Source organism: Scyliorhinus torazame, chromosome 9 (genome assembly GCF_047496885.1).
Source record: "Scyliorhinus torazame isolate Kashiwa2021f chromosome 9, sScyTor2.1, whole genome shotgun sequence".
NCBI lineage: Eukaryota > Metazoa > Chordata > Chondrichthyes > Carcharhiniformes > Scyliorhinidae > Scyliorhinus > Scyliorhinus torazame.
In genome coordinates, this window is record NC_092715.1 from 87,073,466 (window position 1) to 87,090,697 (window position 17,232).

General features: G+C 47.5%; 1 protein-coding gene across 2 annotated transcripts in view; it reads right to left on the reverse strand.

Annotated features, from left to right (window-relative positions):
• Nucleotides 1-252: 252 nt before the first annotated feature.
• ccnh (cyclin H) overlaps nucleotides 253-17,232 on the reverse strand; it is an 88,660-nt gene continuing 71,680 nt past the window's right edge. The window contains exons 9-10 of one of the 2 annotated variants that reach the window (XM_072516227.1): nucleotides 2,008-2,068; nucleotides 253-690 (exon numbers count right to left, since the gene is read on the reverse strand). In XM_072516227.1, coding sequence (XP_072372328.1) covers nucleotides 652-690; nucleotides 2,008-2,068 — 100 coding nt within the window. In that variant the 3' untranslated portion in view covers nucleotides 253-651. The remainder of the gene's footprint in view (nucleotides 691-2,007; nucleotides 2,069-17,232) is intronic. The other variant, XM_072516228.1, reaches the window with a different exon arrangement.

Here is a 17,232-nt window from a genome sequence, read left to right on the forward strand (position 1 = left end):
AAAAGTTTTTTTTTGTTGATGCATGATTTACACTTTCATCTATCAATTATTGCAAATAATTCCAAGTAATCAGTTAATCAGTATTGTGATAGAGATCATGGAATTATCACAGGTCAGTTTCACAAAATGCAGAATATAATTGGTAGTCAAGTAAACAATTCAGTCGAAAAATATATTTTTTACATATATTCTGAGCAGTGAATAAAACCAAAACTTTCCTTGAAACACAAAAGACATGTCCTAAGTCATGAAGACAATACAAAATTTTATTTCAAATAAGAGTGTGAGAACAGGACACTTAAAACATGCTTCCAAAACAAATTACATACGACATTGTAATGCAATCATTTAAAATTTGCTTTGAAGTTTGTTGCAGTACTTTCAGAACCTTCTTTATTTTGGTTGAGATAAAAATAAACAGATCAAAATAGTTTACAGAACAAAATATTTCACATTAGAAGTACTGTGGTTTCTGTGGTCTTCAGCTTTCGTTGGCTTTTTGACTTCACTCGACTTCTAACTTGTATCCAAAGGCACATCCTGTTTTACTCAAACTCATGTCTGCCTGTCATTCCTCAGAATAAATACCAAATCACAACCACAGCAGCTGTTTCTCCACGACTACTTTCAAAATGCAAGTCAAGCAGCAATTTACATTGCATCAATTAGATCATCATCACTCCATTCCTCCTACAAATAAGACAAAAGAATTTTTACAATACCCAAAGCTACCTAATATAAACAAAATGTTAATGTAGATAAAATAAATGAAGGAACAGATCATCAGAATTAGGAGCAATGACCAAAGTTAGTCAAAAATTGATGGAGGAATGGAGAGGCAATGGGATTTAGGGAGCACAATGCATGGACAAATCTGAAAAGAGCAGGATCGAAGGTGAAATATATTTGCTGAGACACAGTGCAGCAGCAAATGGGCAATTTACAGATGAGGATAAGTCAATGAGCATAGGGGTAATGGGCAAGGGCAATCAACTGAGTTTCAAACAAGTTGGAGTTAATGTAAGGATAGCAAGGACAACACTAAATAATTGAGTTGAGGTTGGGAAAAAACAGCATGCTTAAGGATTTCAGCAACTGTGCTACGAACAGTATTTGGATCACAAAAGTTCAGTAATTTCTCAATAGCTAAAGGTACTAATGCTTTTATAGGCTGATGGGGATCAAATGGATTTTAGTAACTTGACATAGGTGGTAGGAGAGTAGAATCTTCAAAACTAGTGAATGTTGACAGCAAACCAGATACAAAACAATATTATATATATTTTTTACATGGGTACTGAATAATCAGTGAACATAAAGCATGAATTAGAGTTTAAAAAAAAAAAAGTCCCATCAGCATGCACTTACGTTCTCTGCTCTCAACTACTGGTTAGAAGATGGTCACCCAAAGGCTCACCCAAGCTGCCAATAGCACTGGCCCACACTTTTACCCAATATTATTGAGCCCCATTTGGAGCAGATTAAATATTTCCTGTGGCCAATGTCACAATGGGTGCTTCGACCAAGGCATTTTGAAGAGATGTACCATTGGTAATAAGTGATTTGAGTCGTCAACCTATACTAGTCCAGCTCAGGGGTATCTCCTCAGCAGGTATGCCTAATGTACAACCAGAGTCAACATTCTTCAACACACAATCTTAATGCAATTAGAAATAGCACTATTACAACTGCTGTAGTGGCCTTTCCTTACCTGTGGAAACCTATGGCTGAAGCTGAAGGACATTTCGTCATAATCTGTCATTACAGATGTCTTCCATTCATCTTTTAATCCGGTCAACAAGCAATGCAATATGACAATGGCTTTGACAACCCAAAGGACAAGCCTAGCCTGACTCGAACCACAGCTGATATTGTCTGACCGAAATAACACTATTCATGTACAAAATTCTCAAAATTGAGGAAGCATTAAATATCATTTAACATCGCAATGTCCCATGTTAACATAAAATGCTGTGTCAACCAATATTACAAATGGATCCTACTGACCTCTTCCACTTTTGCTTTTTTTGAAATTGTTCCATCTTCCTCATAACCTTTCCTCTTCTTTCTGTTTTGAACACAGTAGCAAAGTTGGATAACACACATTCACTGACTCAGTGTACACTAATGTGCAAGTGGAAGACAAGTATAAAAATATTCTCTTCCATTTGCACAAAATGTAACTTAATTGTAACTGCCTGAATGAAGCAATGTAATTTCATAGTCAGAAGGTGAACGTACAAAATTGATGGGCATGAAAAAACGTTCATTACACTTGCTCATATCTCATGCTAGCTGGAGTATGATGCCTCCTTCTGCACTGTCAATTCTATGATTCTATAAATATTTCCCACTCAACCTCCAACGGGGATGTAATCTGGGAAAGATAAGAAAAAACACAGAAAGATTTGCTCAGAATTTACCAATCTAAACATGGACAATGTATTTTTATCTGTTAATCCATTTGATTTTATATGATGTGATCTCTGCTCCAGTCAAGAACTCCTAAAGACATGCAGAGACAGCACCTACCACACCAGCCAGCAATGTATTCCAGAGGCTCATTACTCTCGGAAATAAGAAGAATCATCTGCAATCTACTCCTACACTTAGATTAGGTAGGACTGACTTCCGGTGGCGGCTATGAAGGAGTAAGTCGCACACTTGGTGGCTCCCGCTCTGGTCGGACTTTCGGACCTTTCCCTCGGACTTTTTTCCGGTTTTAAACGGTGAATTCGAAGGCTGAGGGAATTGGGCACCGTTTCCACATACCAGTGTATGGAGAAAAGAACCAGAAGTGCACGAAAAGGCAGAAATAGGAAGATAGGCAAGAGCTGTGCTGAAGCTGCAGCAGGAGACAGCATGGCCGAGGACCGGACCCCTGGGGTGTCGGTGCAGCGATCAACGGAGCAGTTGATGCAGGTCACCTAGGATGGCTTTGCCAAGCAGAAACGAGACTGTCTGGACCCGATTAAAGAATCGACTGATCGGCAGGAGCACAGATTGGATGCCCAGGATCGGGCGATCCAGAAGGCTGAGAAGGCGCTGGCTGAGCAGGAGGAGCATCAAACAGCGGTCGAGCTGGAGGTGGGGATGCTGCGGGACCAGCAGAAATGGCTTCTGGAGAAGGTGGAGGACCGAGAAAATAGGTCCCACCGGCAGAATGTAAGAATTGTCGGGCTCCCGGAGCGGGCTGAGGGAGCGGATGCTGGGGCATACGTAGCGGGTATGTTTGAAAAGCTGCTGGGGGAGGGGACATTCTCCAGACCCTTGGAGGTGGACAGGGCGTAGAGCGCTTGCGAGGAGGCCACGAGCGGGGGACCCTCCGAGGGGAATGGTGGTTCCTGGACAAGGAATGTATTCTTCAGTGGGCCAAGCGAACACAGAGCTGTAAGTGGGACAACAGTATCCTGTGGGTGTACCAGGACCTGAATGTGGAGGTGGCTAGGAAAAGGGCAGGCTTCAACCAAGTTAAGTCAATTTTCTTCAAGAAACAGGTGAGGTTTGGACTGCTGTATCCGGCTCGTCTTTGGGTCACATTGTGATATGGCACGAATTAAGTAATGGCATGATGGGAAAACTGGTCAATGGGAAGACTGGTCAAAAGGTTTGATACAATACAAGAAAGGCTGAAACTACTCATTCCAGCTCACCAGGCCCAGGTAAAGAATGCTGCCATAACCATTTTCAGAACTCTGCATAACTTGAAGTCTGAAAAGATCAGCGAAGGTCGAGCCATTCCAAAACACCGGACCTCGGCAACTCCTGATAAAACTAACTCGTCATAACCCAGGACCGTAGGAATTTAAAACAAGATAAGTTCAGGAAGAAACAAGTCTATTCCGACCTTTCAATGTTCCCTCCAAGGACCAAATAATGGTATGAGTGATATGACCAAACATGGTCTGGTCTATGCTTCCGTTTGTATTTCCGATCAAACTCCTGATATACTGTTGTCACATAATCTTGATAATGATAATGTATAAATATTGAGCTAATTCTCCGCGAAAGCATAGAACTTGTGAAAGACTCAGCAGTTTTGTTTACTGCTCTCGGACTTCAAGTTTCAGCCATTACTGCATGCAGTTGTTTTCAAAAATAAAGCTTGTTATTCTGTCTTAACGAGTGTGTTGAATCTTTCTACTACAGAAGCGGGAAAATATTGACTTTGACAACATATGAGGACCAGCATCATTATTTTGAGTCGCCCGAAGATGCGTTGGAATTTGCTAAAAGAAAAAAGTACTGGTGGGGGGCTGAGAACTCTCAAACTTTGAGGCAACTTGTTGGCCTATATTGGGCCTCTTTCCTTTTTAAATTTGTTTTTTCTCCTCTTATTTTTTCTCTTCTGTTTTTGTGTTCGGTTTAAGAAGGGTGGGGGGGGGGGGGGGGGGGAGTTTTTTCGTTTGCGGGTTTTCTTTTCGGTGGATGTTGGCAATGTCTATTTTGTTGATGTGCACTTTTGTGGGATGGAGGCGTGCTTGTTTGAGATTCGGTGGGTGGTGTTTTTTTAATTTTGCAGCTGGGTGATTGTGTGGGGATTGTTAGATGAGGGAATTTGTTTGTACGAGTGGGGGGAGGGGAGCAAGGGGACAATAGGTGGGAGACTTTTTGGCGCCGGGGGCAGGGGCCACCAAGCTAGCTGGGTGAGCTAGCTCACGGAAGCGTAGTGGGGGTGTGTGCATATGTTTAGTTTACTATATGGGTTAGGTTTTAGAGTAGTGTTGCTGGGGGGGGGGGGGGGGGGGAGAGAGAAGAGAGTGGTTCTGCTGACGAGGTAGGGACTTCGGTGGAGGGACAGTGAGGAGGTCGGTGGCAGGGGCCACCGGGGGGCAGGCCGGAGGCACGGCGCAGGGGCTGGAGGCGGGCCCAAGAAAGGGGATGGCTGATCGGCGGAGGGCACATTGCCCCCAACTAGGCTGATCACTTGGAATGTTCGAGGGTTAAATGGGCCGGTTAAGAGGGCACGTGTGTTCGCGCATCTTAGGGGACTGAAGTCGGATGTGGTAATGTTGCAGGAACATAGAACATGGAACATTACAGCGCAGTACAGGCCCTTCGGCCCTCGATGTTGCGCCGACCTGTGAAACCACTCTAAAGCCCATCTACACTATTCCCTTATCATCCATATGTCTATCCAATGACAATTTGAATGCCCTTAGTGTTGGCGAGTCCACTACTGTTGCAGGCAGGGCATTCCACACACTTACTACTCTGAGTAAAGAACCTACCTCTGACATCTGTCCTATATCTATCTCCCCTCAATTTAAAGCTATGTCCCCTCGTGCTAGACATCACCATCCGAGGAAAAAGGCTCTCACTGTCCACCCTATCCAATCCTCTGATCATCTTGTATGCCTCAATTAAGTCACCTCTTAACCTTCTTCTCTCTAAAGAAAACAGCCTCAAGTCCTTCAGCCTTCCCTCCATACCAGGCAACATTCTGGTAAATCTCCTCTGCACCCTTTCCAATGCTTCCACATCCTTCCTATAATGCGGCGACCAGAATTGCAATCAATACTCCAAATGCGGTCGCACCAGAGTTTTGTACAGCTGCAACATGACCTCATGGCTCAGAAACTCAATCCCTCTGCCACAAAAGCTAACACACCATACGCCTTCTTAACAACCCTCTCAACCTGGGAGGCAACTTTCAGGGATCTATGTACATGGACACCAAGATCTCTCTGCTCATCCACACTGCCAAGAATCTTACCATTAGCCCAGTACTCTGTCTTCCTGTTATTCCTTCCAAAATGAATCACCTCACGCTTTTCTGCATTAAACTCCATTTGCCACCTCTCAGCCCAGCGCTGCAGCTTATCTATGTCCCTCTGTAACTTGTAACATCCTTCCGCACTGTCCACAACTCCACCGACTTTAGTGTCATCTGCAAATTCACTCACCCATCCTTCTACAGGTCCTCCATGTCATTTATAAAAATAACAAACAGCAGTGGTCCAAAAACAGATCCTTATGGTACACCACTAGTAACTGGACTCCAGTCTGAACATTTCCCATCAACCACCACCCTTTGTCTTCTTCCAGCCAATTTCTGATCCAAACTGCTAAATCACCCTGAATCCCATGCCTCCGTATTTTCTGCAGTAGCCTACCGTGGGGAACCTTATCAAACGCTTTACTGAAATCCATATACACCACATCAACTGCTTTACCCTCATCCACCGGTTTGGTCACCTTCTCAAAGAACTCAATAAGGTTTGTGAGGCACGACCTACCCTTCACAAAACCGTGTTGACTATGTCCAATCAAATTATTCCTTTCCAGATGATTATACACCCTATCTCTTACAAACCTTTCCAAGATTTTGCCCACAACAGAAGTAAGGCTCACTGGTCTATAGTTATCGGGGTTGTCTCTACGTCCCTTCTTGAACAAGGGGACAACATTTTCTATCCTCCAGTCTTCTAGCACTATTCCTGTAGACAAAGATGACTTAAAGATCAAAGCCAAAGGCTCAGCAATCTCCTCCCTAGCTTCCCAGAGAATCCTAGGATAAATCCCATCCGGCCCAGGGAACACCTCCGCTTTATGAACCTCAAGCCCTTCTAGTCTAGTCGCCAGAATCTCAGTATTCTCCTCGACAACATTATCTTTTTCCTGTGTGAATACTGACGAAAAATATTCATTTAGCACCTCTCCTATCTCCTCGGACTCCACGCACAACTTCCCGCTACTGGCCCTACTCTTATCCTAGTCATTCTTTTATTCAGGACATATCTATAGGAAGCTTTAGGGTTATCCTTGATCCTACCTGCCAAAGACTTCTCATGTCCCCTCCTGGCTCTTCTTAGCTCTCTCTTTAGGTCCTTCCTAGCTAACTTGTAACTCTCGAGCGCCCTAACTGAACCTTCATGTCTCATCTTTACATACGCCTGCTTCTTCCTCTTGACAAGTGTTTCGATTGCTTTAGTAAACCACGGTTCCCTTGCTCGACCACTTCCTCCCTGCCTGACAGGTACATACTTATCAAGGACACGCAGTAGCTGTTCCTTGAACAAGCTCCACATTTCCATTGTGCCCAACCCCTGCAGTTTTCCTCTCCATCCGATGCATCCTAAGTCTTGCCTCATCGCATCATAATTGCCTTTCCCCCAGATATAACTCTTGCCCTGCGGTATATACCTATCCCTTTCCATCACTAAACGCACCTTAGAGTAGTGGACCAGGTTAGGTTGAGGAAAGGCTGGGTCAGTCAGGTTTTCCACTCGGGGTTGGATACAAAGACTAGAGGGGCTGCGATCTTGATTAATAAGCGGGTGATATTGGAGGTGGGTAGAATAGTTTCGGATGTGGAGGGTCGATATATTATGGTTAGTGGTAAGCTGGATGGGGTGAAGGTAGTGCTGGTTAATGTATATGCGCCAAATTAGGATGACGGAAATTTATAAAGAGGGTGTTAGGGAAGATACCTGATCTGGACTCGCACAAACTGATCATGGGAGGGGATTTTAATACAGTTATTGATCCCGGCCTGGATCGGTCATGCTCGAAAACAGGCAGGGTGCCAGCAATTGCAAAGGAACTGAAAGGGTTCATGGAGCAGATGGGGGGGGGGGTTCCATGGAGATTTAGGCAGCCGAGGGTGAAGGAGTTTTCTTTCTACTCCCACGTACAGAAGGTATACTCTTGGATCGATTTCTTTATTTTGGGTAGGGCCTTGCTGGCATGGGTTGTGGACACGGGGTATTCGGCGATTACGATCTCGGACCAAGTTCGACACACTGGGTTGACCTGGAGGTTGGTACAGATAGCAATCAGCGCCCGCTATGGAGGTTGGATGTAGGGCTATTGGCGGATGAAGCGGTGTGCGAGAGGCTGAGGAAATGCATACAAAATTACCTGCAGGTAAATGATACGGGGGAGGTCTCAGCAGCAGTGGTCTGGGAAGCGCTGAAGACAGTGGTGAGAGGAGAGCTGATCTCGATCCGGGCTCACAAGGACAGGATGGACAGGGCAGAGACGGACCGACTGGTGAAAGAGATTCTACAAGTCGACAGGAGGTACCCGGAGACTCCAGAGATAGGGCTTTTAAGGGAACGGTGGAGACTACAGGCGGAGTTTAGTTTGTTAACCAGAGGGAGGGCAGTGGAACAGCTCAGAAAGGCGAGGGGGGCGATATATGAGCATGGTGAGAAGGCCAGCAGGATGCTTGCACAGCAGCTCAGAAAGAGGGAGGCAGCTAGAGAAATAAGGAAAGTTATCGACGGGGATGGGAACTTAGTTGGGGACTTGGCAGGGGTGAGGAAGGTGTTTCGGGATTTTTCCAGCAGGTTGTACAGGTCGGAACCCCCTGCGGGCCGGAGGGGATGAGGCACTTCCTGGAGGGGCTGACTTTCCCGAAGGTGGACGGGGAGCTGGTAGAAGGGATGGGGGCCCCGATCAGGTTGGAAGAGATAGTGGAGGGCTTGAAGGCCATGCAGTCGGGTAAGGCCCCGGGACCGGATGGGTACCCAGCAAAGTTCTATAAAACGTTCTCCGGGATATTGGGACCGGTGATGATGAAGGTGTTCAACGAGGCAAGGGAAAGGGGGGTTCTGCCCCGGACGATGTCACAGGCCACGATTTCGCTTATCCTGAAGCGGGACAAGAACCTGAAGCTATGTGGGTCTTACAGGCCGATTTCCCTGTTGAACATAGATGCCAAACTGCTGGCCAAAATTTTGTCCTCTAGGATTGAGAATAGTGTGCCGAATGTCATTGTGGAGGATCAGACGGGGTTCGTTATGGGCAGGCAGCTGGTGGCCCATGTAAGAAGGCTGTTAAATGTGATCATGATGCCTCCGGAGAGTAGGGAGGTGGAGGTAGTGGTCGCGCTGGATGCGGAGAAAGCTTTTGACCGGCTTGAGTGGGACTATTTATGGGAGGTTCTGTAGCGGTTCGGATTTGGGAGGGGCTTTATTGACTGGGTCATGTTTCTGTACCAGGCTCCCGTGGCAAGTGTACGGACGAATAGGACGACTTTGGACTATTTTAGACTGCACCGGGGGACGAGACAGGGATGCTCCCTCTCCCCACTGCTGTTTGCGCTGGCTATAGAGCCGTTGGAAATTGCTCTGAAGGCCTCAAGGGGCTGGTCTGCGGGGGGGGGGGGGGGGGGGGGGGGGGGGGGGGGGGGGGGGGGGGGGGGAGAGGGAGGAGCACAGAGTCTCGCTGTATGCGGACGACCTGCTTTTGTATGTTTCGCATCCAATTGAGGGGAAGGAAAAAATTATGGGAATTTGGTCGGTTTTCGAAGCTTAATATGGGGAAGAGCGAGATGTTTGTGGTCCAGGCATGGGGTCAGGAGAGGTGACTGGGTGAACTGCTGTTGTGGTAGGGGACAGTTTCAGATACCTACGTATCCAAATGGCGCGGAATTGGGACCGGCGACATTTTTGAACTTGGCCCGGTTGGTGGATCAGATGAAGGAGGATTTCCGGAGATGGGATGCGCTCCCGTTGTCTCTGGGGGCAGAGTTCAAATGGTGAAAATGAGGGTCCTCCCGCGAATCCTGTTTGTTTTTCAATGTCTCCCCATCTTCATCCCGCGGTCCTTTTTTAAGTGGGTCAATAAAGTTAAAGCGGGCTTTGTATGGGGGGGACGGAAAAGTTCCCGCGAGTGAGGAGGGGAATGCTTGAGCGGAGTCGGGGGGAGGGCAGGCTGGCGCTGCCGAACATTAGCAATTAGTACTGGGCGGCTAACATAGCCATGATTAGGAAGTGGCCGGGGGGTGGGGGGGGGTCCGGCATAGGTGCGTATGGTGGTGGTTTCTTGCAGGGGCAAGAGTCTGGGGGCACTGGTAACTGCGCCTCTGCCGTTCCCGCCGGCACGGTACTCCACCAGCCTCGTGGTGGAGGCGGCCTTGAGAGTCTGGGGTAGTGGAGGAGACATGTGGGAGCATCGGTCTGGTCCCCAATCTGTGATAATCACCGGTTTGTCCCGGGCAGGATGGACAGGGGGTTCTGAATTTGGCGGAGCGGGGATTGAGAGGATGGGGGATTTGTTTATAGAGGGGAGTTTTCCAAGTCTGAGGGCTCTGGAGGAGAAGTTTACATTGGCAGGGGGAAACAAATTTCGATTGCTGCAGGTGCGGGACTTTCTGCTAGACCGGCATCAACCTTCCCACTCCTGCCGCTAAGGGGGATTCAGGATAGGGTGGTTTCTAGAGGATGGATAGGAGAGGGGAGCATTTCTGACATTTACAAGGAGCTTATGGGATCAGAGGAGACGCAGACCAAGGAGAGAGGAGGGCCTTTGGGGGATTTTGGCAGGGGTTTGCGGACATCATGTCCAAAGTATTAAATACAGGGATGGCATGGAGTCCAGGGGTGGCGATTTTCAGGGTGTCGCAGGATCCGAGAATCCAGGAGGAGAAAGAGGCAGATGTTCTGGCCTTTGCTTCCCTGGTAGCCCGGAGGCGGATATTACTAGCATGGAGGGACTCAAAGCCCCCAAAGTCGGAGACCTGGCTATTGGACATGGCTGACTTTCTCTGCCTGGAAAAAATTAAGTTCGCCATGAGAGGGTCATTGTTAGGGTTCACCAGAGGTGGCAACCAATCAACGACTTCTTCGCAGAGAATTAATCAGCAGCAGAAGGGGTGGCGGGGGGGGGGGGGGGGGGGGGGAAGGTTAGCATAGAATAGGGGGTTAAATAATGGTGGGACCTGTGGGGAAGGGAGGCGGTATTTGCACTATGGTTATATTTTTATGTACATTGTATATATTGCTGCTGTTACAATGCCAAAAAAAACCTCAATAAAATGTTTATTAAAAAAAAAAAGATTAGGTAGGACCAAGGGATATAAACTGCTAAAATTAAATAATCTAGCAACACGCTATTCACCTCTTTTGTTATTTTATAGAACTTGTCACCTTTATGTTTACATTGCTCTTAAGTAAAATCAGGGTTGATTCCTCATAGTTTGAGCATGCCCAAGTTGTTAATCATTTCATTGTCTTACATGGGTCCTCTCATGACTGAAGAGTCCGATGTAAGCTTGGTATGGACATCTATTGAATTGCCAATTTAGATTGTCATTGTTGGTGCTTGGGGAACATAGAACATAGAAAATACAGCACAGAACAGGCCCTTCGGCCCACGATGTTGTGCCGAACCTTTGTCCTTGATTAATCATAGATTATCATTGAATTTACAGTGCAGAAGGAGGCCATTCGGCCCTTTGAGTCTGCACCGCCTGTTGGAAAGAGCACCCTGCCCAAACTCAACACCTCCACCCAACACCAAGGGCAATTTTGGACACTAAGGGCAATTTATCATGGCCAATCCACCTAACCTGCACATCTTTGGACTGTGGGAGGAAACCGCAACACCCGGAGGAAACCCACGCTCACACGGGGAGGACGTGCAGACTCCGCACAGACAGCGATCCAAGCCTGAACCGAACCTGGAACCCTGGAGCTGTGAAGCAATTGTGCTATCCACAATGCTACCGTGCTGCCCTTAAGAACAAATAAATCTACACTTTATCATTTTACCGTAATCCATGTACCTATCCAATAGCTGCTTGAAGGTCCCTAATGTTTCCGACTCAACTACTTCCACAGGCAGTGCATTCCATGCCCCCACTACTCTCTGGGTAAAGAACCTACCTCTGATATCCCTCCTATATCTTCCACCTTTCACCTTAAATTTATGTCCCCTTGTAATGGTTTGTTCCACCTGGGGAAAAAGTCTCTGACTGTCTACTCTATCTATTCCCCTGATCATCTTATAAACCTCTATCAAGTCGCCCCTCATCCTTCTCCGTTCTAATGAGAAAAGGCCTCGCACCCTCAACCTTTCCTCGTAAGACCTACTCTCCATTCCAGGCAACATCCTGGTAAATCTCCTTTGCACCTTTTCCAAAGCTTCCACATCCTTCCTAAAATGAGGCGACCAGAACTGTACACAGTACTCCAAATGTGGCCTTACCAAAGTTTTGTACAGCTGCATCATCACCTCACGGCTCTTAAATTCAATCCCTCTGTTAATGAACGCGAGCACACCATTGGCCGTCTTCACAGCTCTATCCACTTGAGTGGCAACTTTCAAAGATGTATGAACATCGACCCCAAGATCTCTCTGCTCCTCCACATTGCCAAGAACTCTACCGTTAACCCTGTATTCCGCATTCATATTTGTCCTTCCAAAATGGACAACTTCACACTTTTCAGGGTTAAACTCCATCTGCCACTTCTCAGCCCAGCTCTGCATCCTATCTGTGTCTCTTTGCAGCCGACAACAGCCCTCCTTACTATCCACAACTCTACCAATCTTCGTATCGTCTGCAAATTTACTGACCCACCCTTCAACTCCCTCATCCAAGTCATTAATGAAAATCACAAACAGCAGAGGACCCAGAACTGATCCCTGCAGTACGCCACTGGTAACTGGGATCCAGGCTGAATATTTGCCATCCGCCACCACTCTCTGACTTCTATCGGTTAGCCAGTTTGTTATCCAACTGACCAAATTTCCCACTATCCCATGCCTCCTTACTTTCTACAGAAGCCTACCATGGGGAACCTCATCAAATGCCTTACTAAAATCCATGTACACTACGTCCACTGCTTTACCTTCATCCACATGCTTGGTCACCTCCTCAAAGAATTCAATAAGACTTGTAAGGCAAGACCTACCCCTCACAAATCCGTGCTGACTATCCCTAATCAAGCAGCGTCTTTCCAGATGCTCAGAAATCCTATCCTTCAGTACCCTTTCCATTACTTTGCCTACCACCGAAGTAAGACTAACTGGCCTGTAATTCCCAGGGTTATCCCTGTTCCCTTTTTTGAGAGGGGCACGACATTCGCCACTCTCCAATCCCCTGGTACCACCCCTGTTGACAGTGAGGACGAAAAGATCATTGCCAACAGCTCTGCAATTTCATCTCTTGCTTCCCATAGAATCCTTGGATATATCCTGTCAGGCCCGGGGGACTTGTCTATCCTCAAGTTTTTCAAAATGCCCAACACATCTTCCTTCCTAACAAGTATTTCCTCGAGCTTACCAATCTGTTTCACACTGTCCTCTCCAACAATATCGACCCTCTCATTTGTAGATACAGAAGACAAGTATTCGTTCAAGACCTCTCCTATCTCTTCAGACTCAATACACAATCTCCCGCTACTGTCCTTGATCGGACCTACCCTCGCTCTAGTCATTCTCATATTTCTCACATGTGTAAAAGGCCTTGGGGTTTTCCTTGATCCTACTCGCCAAAGATTGTTCATGCCCTCTCTTAGCTCTCCTAATCCCTTTCTTCAGTTCCCTCCTGGCTATCTTGTATCCCTCCAATGCCCTGTCTGAACCTAGTTTCCTCAGCCTTACACAAGTCTCCTTTTTCCTCTTAACAAGACATTCAACCTCTCTTGTCAACCATGGTTCCCTCACTCGACCATCTCTTCCCTGCCTGACAGCAACATACATATCAAGGACACGTAGTACCTGTTCCTTGAACAAGTTCCACATTTCACTTGCGTCCTTCCCTGACAGCCTATGTTCCCAACTTATGCACTTCAATTCTTGTCTGACAACATCGTATTTACCCTTCCCCCAATTGTAAACCTTGCCCTGTTGCACGCACCTATCCCTCTCCATTACTAAAGTGAAAGTCACAGAATTGTGGTCACTATCTCCAAAATGCTCCCCCACTAACAAATCTATCACTTGCCCTGGTTCATTACCAAGTACTAAATCCAATATTGCCCCTCCTCTGGTCGGACAATCTACATATTGTGTTAGAAAAGCTTCCTGGACACACTGCACAAAAACCACCCCATCCAAGCTATTTGATCTAAAGAGTTTCCACTCAATATTTGGGACGTTAAAGTCACCCATGACTACTACCCTGTGACTTCTGCACCTTTCCAAAATCTGTTTCCCAATCTGTTCCTCCACATCTCTGCTACTATTGGGGGGCCTATAGAAAACTCCTAACAAGGTGACTGCTCCTTTCCTATTTCTGACTTCAACCCATACTACCTCAGTAGGGTGATATCCTCGAACTGCCTTTCTGCAGCTGTTATACTATCTCTAATTAACAATGCCACCCCCCCATCTCTATTACCACCCTCCCTAATCTTATTGAAACATCTATAACCAGGGACCTCCAACAACCATTTCTGCCCCTCTTCTATCCAAGTTTCCGTGGTGGCCACCACATCGTAGTCCCAAGTACCGATCCATGCCTTAAGTTCACCCACCTTATTCCTGATGCTTCTTGCATTGAAGTATACACACTTCAACCCATCTCCGTGCCTGCAAGTACTCTCCTTTGTCAGTGTTCCCTTCCCCACTGCCTCATTACATGCTTTGGCGTCCTGAATATCGGCTACCCTAGTTGCTGGACTACAAATCCGGTTCCCATTCCCCTGCCAAATTAGTTTCACCCCTCCCGAAGAGTACTAGAAAACGTCCCTCCCAGGATATTGGTGCCCCTCTGGTTCAGATGCAACCCGTCCTGCTTGTACAGGTCCCACCTTCCCCAGAATGCGCTCCAATTATCCAAATACCTGAAGCCCTCCCTCCTACACCACTCCTGCAGCCACGTGTTCAGCTGCACTCTCTCCCTATTCCTAGCCTCGCTATCACGTGGCACTGGCAACAAACCAGAGATGACAACTCTGTCTGTCCTGGCTTTTAACTTCCAGCCTAACTCCCTAAACTCGTTTATTACCTCCACACCCCTTTTCCTACCTATGTCATTGGTACCAATGTGCACCACGACTTCTGGCGCTCCCCCTCCCCCTTAAGGATCCGAGACATCCCTGGCCCTGGCACCCGGGAGGCAACATGCCTTCCGGGAGTCTCGCTCGCGACCACAGAATCTCCTATCTATTCCCCTAACCATTGAATCTCCTACAACTATTGCTTTTCTATTCTCCCCCCTTCCCTTCTGAGCCCCAGAGCCAGAATCAGTGCCAGAGCCCTGGCCGCTAGGGCCTTCCCCCGGTAGGTCATCCCCCCCAACAGCATCCAAAACGGTATACTTGTTTTGAAGGGGAACGGCCACGAGGGATCCCTGCACTGTCTGCCTGTTTGTTGTTTTCCCCCTGACTGTAACCCAGCTATTCTTGTCCTGTACCTTGGGTGTGGTTACCTCCCTGTAACTCTTCTCAATCACCCCCTCTGCCTCCCGGATGATCCGAAGTTCATCCAGCTTCAGCTCCAGTTCCCTAACATGGTCTTTGAGGAGCTGAAGTTGGGTGCACTTCCCGCAGGTATAGTCAGCGGGGACACCGGTGGTATCCCTCACCACCCACATCCTAGAGGAGGAGCATGCAACTGGCCTAGCTTCCATCCCCTCTTACCTGACAGAATATAGCTGCCCTGTGGATTAACAAGATCTCCGCCCTCCGACTCTGCTCCCAGTCAGTTACACTTTCTGTAAACTCCTGGCTCTCGTCTCACTCTTTGCGGAAATGTCGAAAACAAAATGAAAGGAGCACCTTACTCCCTCCTCACCTAACTCCCTCGGTCACCAAACTCTTACTATAGCACTCAAATGCACCAAATTCAGCACTCAGCTGTGCCATCTCTGGCCATGTCAAATGTTGCAAGTTTGGCATAGATGATTATTGAAACAAGCAGAGGCAAATTTGAGTGCTTGTAACCAATTGGCCCACTTGGAGGCACTGTTTGCCCAAGAAAGAGGATCTGCAATGCTGAGGTTGGAAGGCTTTTTTGTAGGGACCCATATCATTTGTACTGACCACCGTGATGTTGTTTGCTCATTTTAGATCTGCTTACGTACTGGACAATCATCTATGTGGAGACATGTTCATAGTCATCTATGCAGAGACATGTCCATCTACGTTCAATTTTTTGGAGGGTGATCTCATGTTGTTCGAGGACCTCGTTGTTTGTTCTGCCATCACACGTCTATGGGTGGCACAGTGGTTAGCACTGCTGCCTCACAGCTCCAGGGTCCCAGGTTCAATTCCAGCCTCGGGTGATTGTCTGTGTGGAGTGTGCATTTTCTCCCCGTGTCTGCGTGGGTTTCCTCCGGGTGCTCCAGTTTTCTCCCCCTGTCCAAAGATATGCAGGTTAGGTTGGTCATGTCAAATTGCCCCTTAGTGTCCAAAAGATTAGGTGGTGTTACTGGGTTACGGGGATAGGGTGGAGGTGTGGGCTTAAGTAGGGTGCTCTTTCCAAGGGCTGGTGCAGACTTGATGGGCCAAATGGCCTCCTTCTGCACTGTAAATGCTATGATTCTCTTGAAGGACCTCAGGTGTCTTTGATGGAAGCTTTTAACAGACCCAGGATTCTGCACCATACAGCAAGGTGGTAAGGATAATGATCTCGTACAGAGCACTGGAGGCCAGAGAGAGAGCGAACCTGGTGTGGAGCAGCTGATCAGAGCAGCGACGGCGCTTTAAGAAGAGTAGCACTGTGAACCTTCACTGAATGCAGAGGCGGAGCTCCTGAGACGAAGTCAGGATTCGGAAAGTGACGCGGAGGCAAGAGGAAGTAACTGATTGGGTGAGTGAGGTCAGGTGACTCAGACCTGACTGGTAAGGAACTACTATTAGGGCCTGACCCTAAATAGTAGTAAATTAGAAAAGTCTAATATTAATGGATCAACTGAAGCACCGGGATAAGTAAAAGTCAGAACTAGAATATTGTGGACAGCACGGTAGCACAGTAGTTAGCTTTGCAACTTTACAGTTGCTTTACAGCTCCAGGGTCCCAGGTTCGATTCCCGACTTGGGTCACTGTGCGGAGTCTGCACTTCTCCCAGTGTCTGAGTGGGTTTCCTCCGGGTTCCTTCCACAGTCCAAAAACGTGCGGGTTAGGTGGATTGGCCATGATAAATTGCCCTCGCCCGAGAAGTGTCCAAAAATGTTAAGTGGGGGTTACTGCATTACGGGATTAGGGTAGATATGTGGGATTGAGTGGGGTGCTCTTTGTAAGGGCCGGTGCAGACTCGATGGGCCGAATGGCCTCCTTCTGCACTGTAAATTCTATGAAAATGAAAACAGCTCCAAGGTTTGATTCCCGGCTTGGATCACTGTCTGTGCGGAGTTTGAGCTTTCTCCCAGCATCTGCATGGGTTTCCTCCGGGTGCTCCGGTTTCCTCCCACAGTCCAAGATGTGCAGCTTAGGTGGATTCACCATGCTAAATTACCCGTAGTGCCAAAAAGGGTAGGTGGGGTTACAGGTGTGGGCTTGGGTACGGCACTCCTTCCAAGGCCAGTGCAAGACTCGATGGGCCAAATGGCCTCC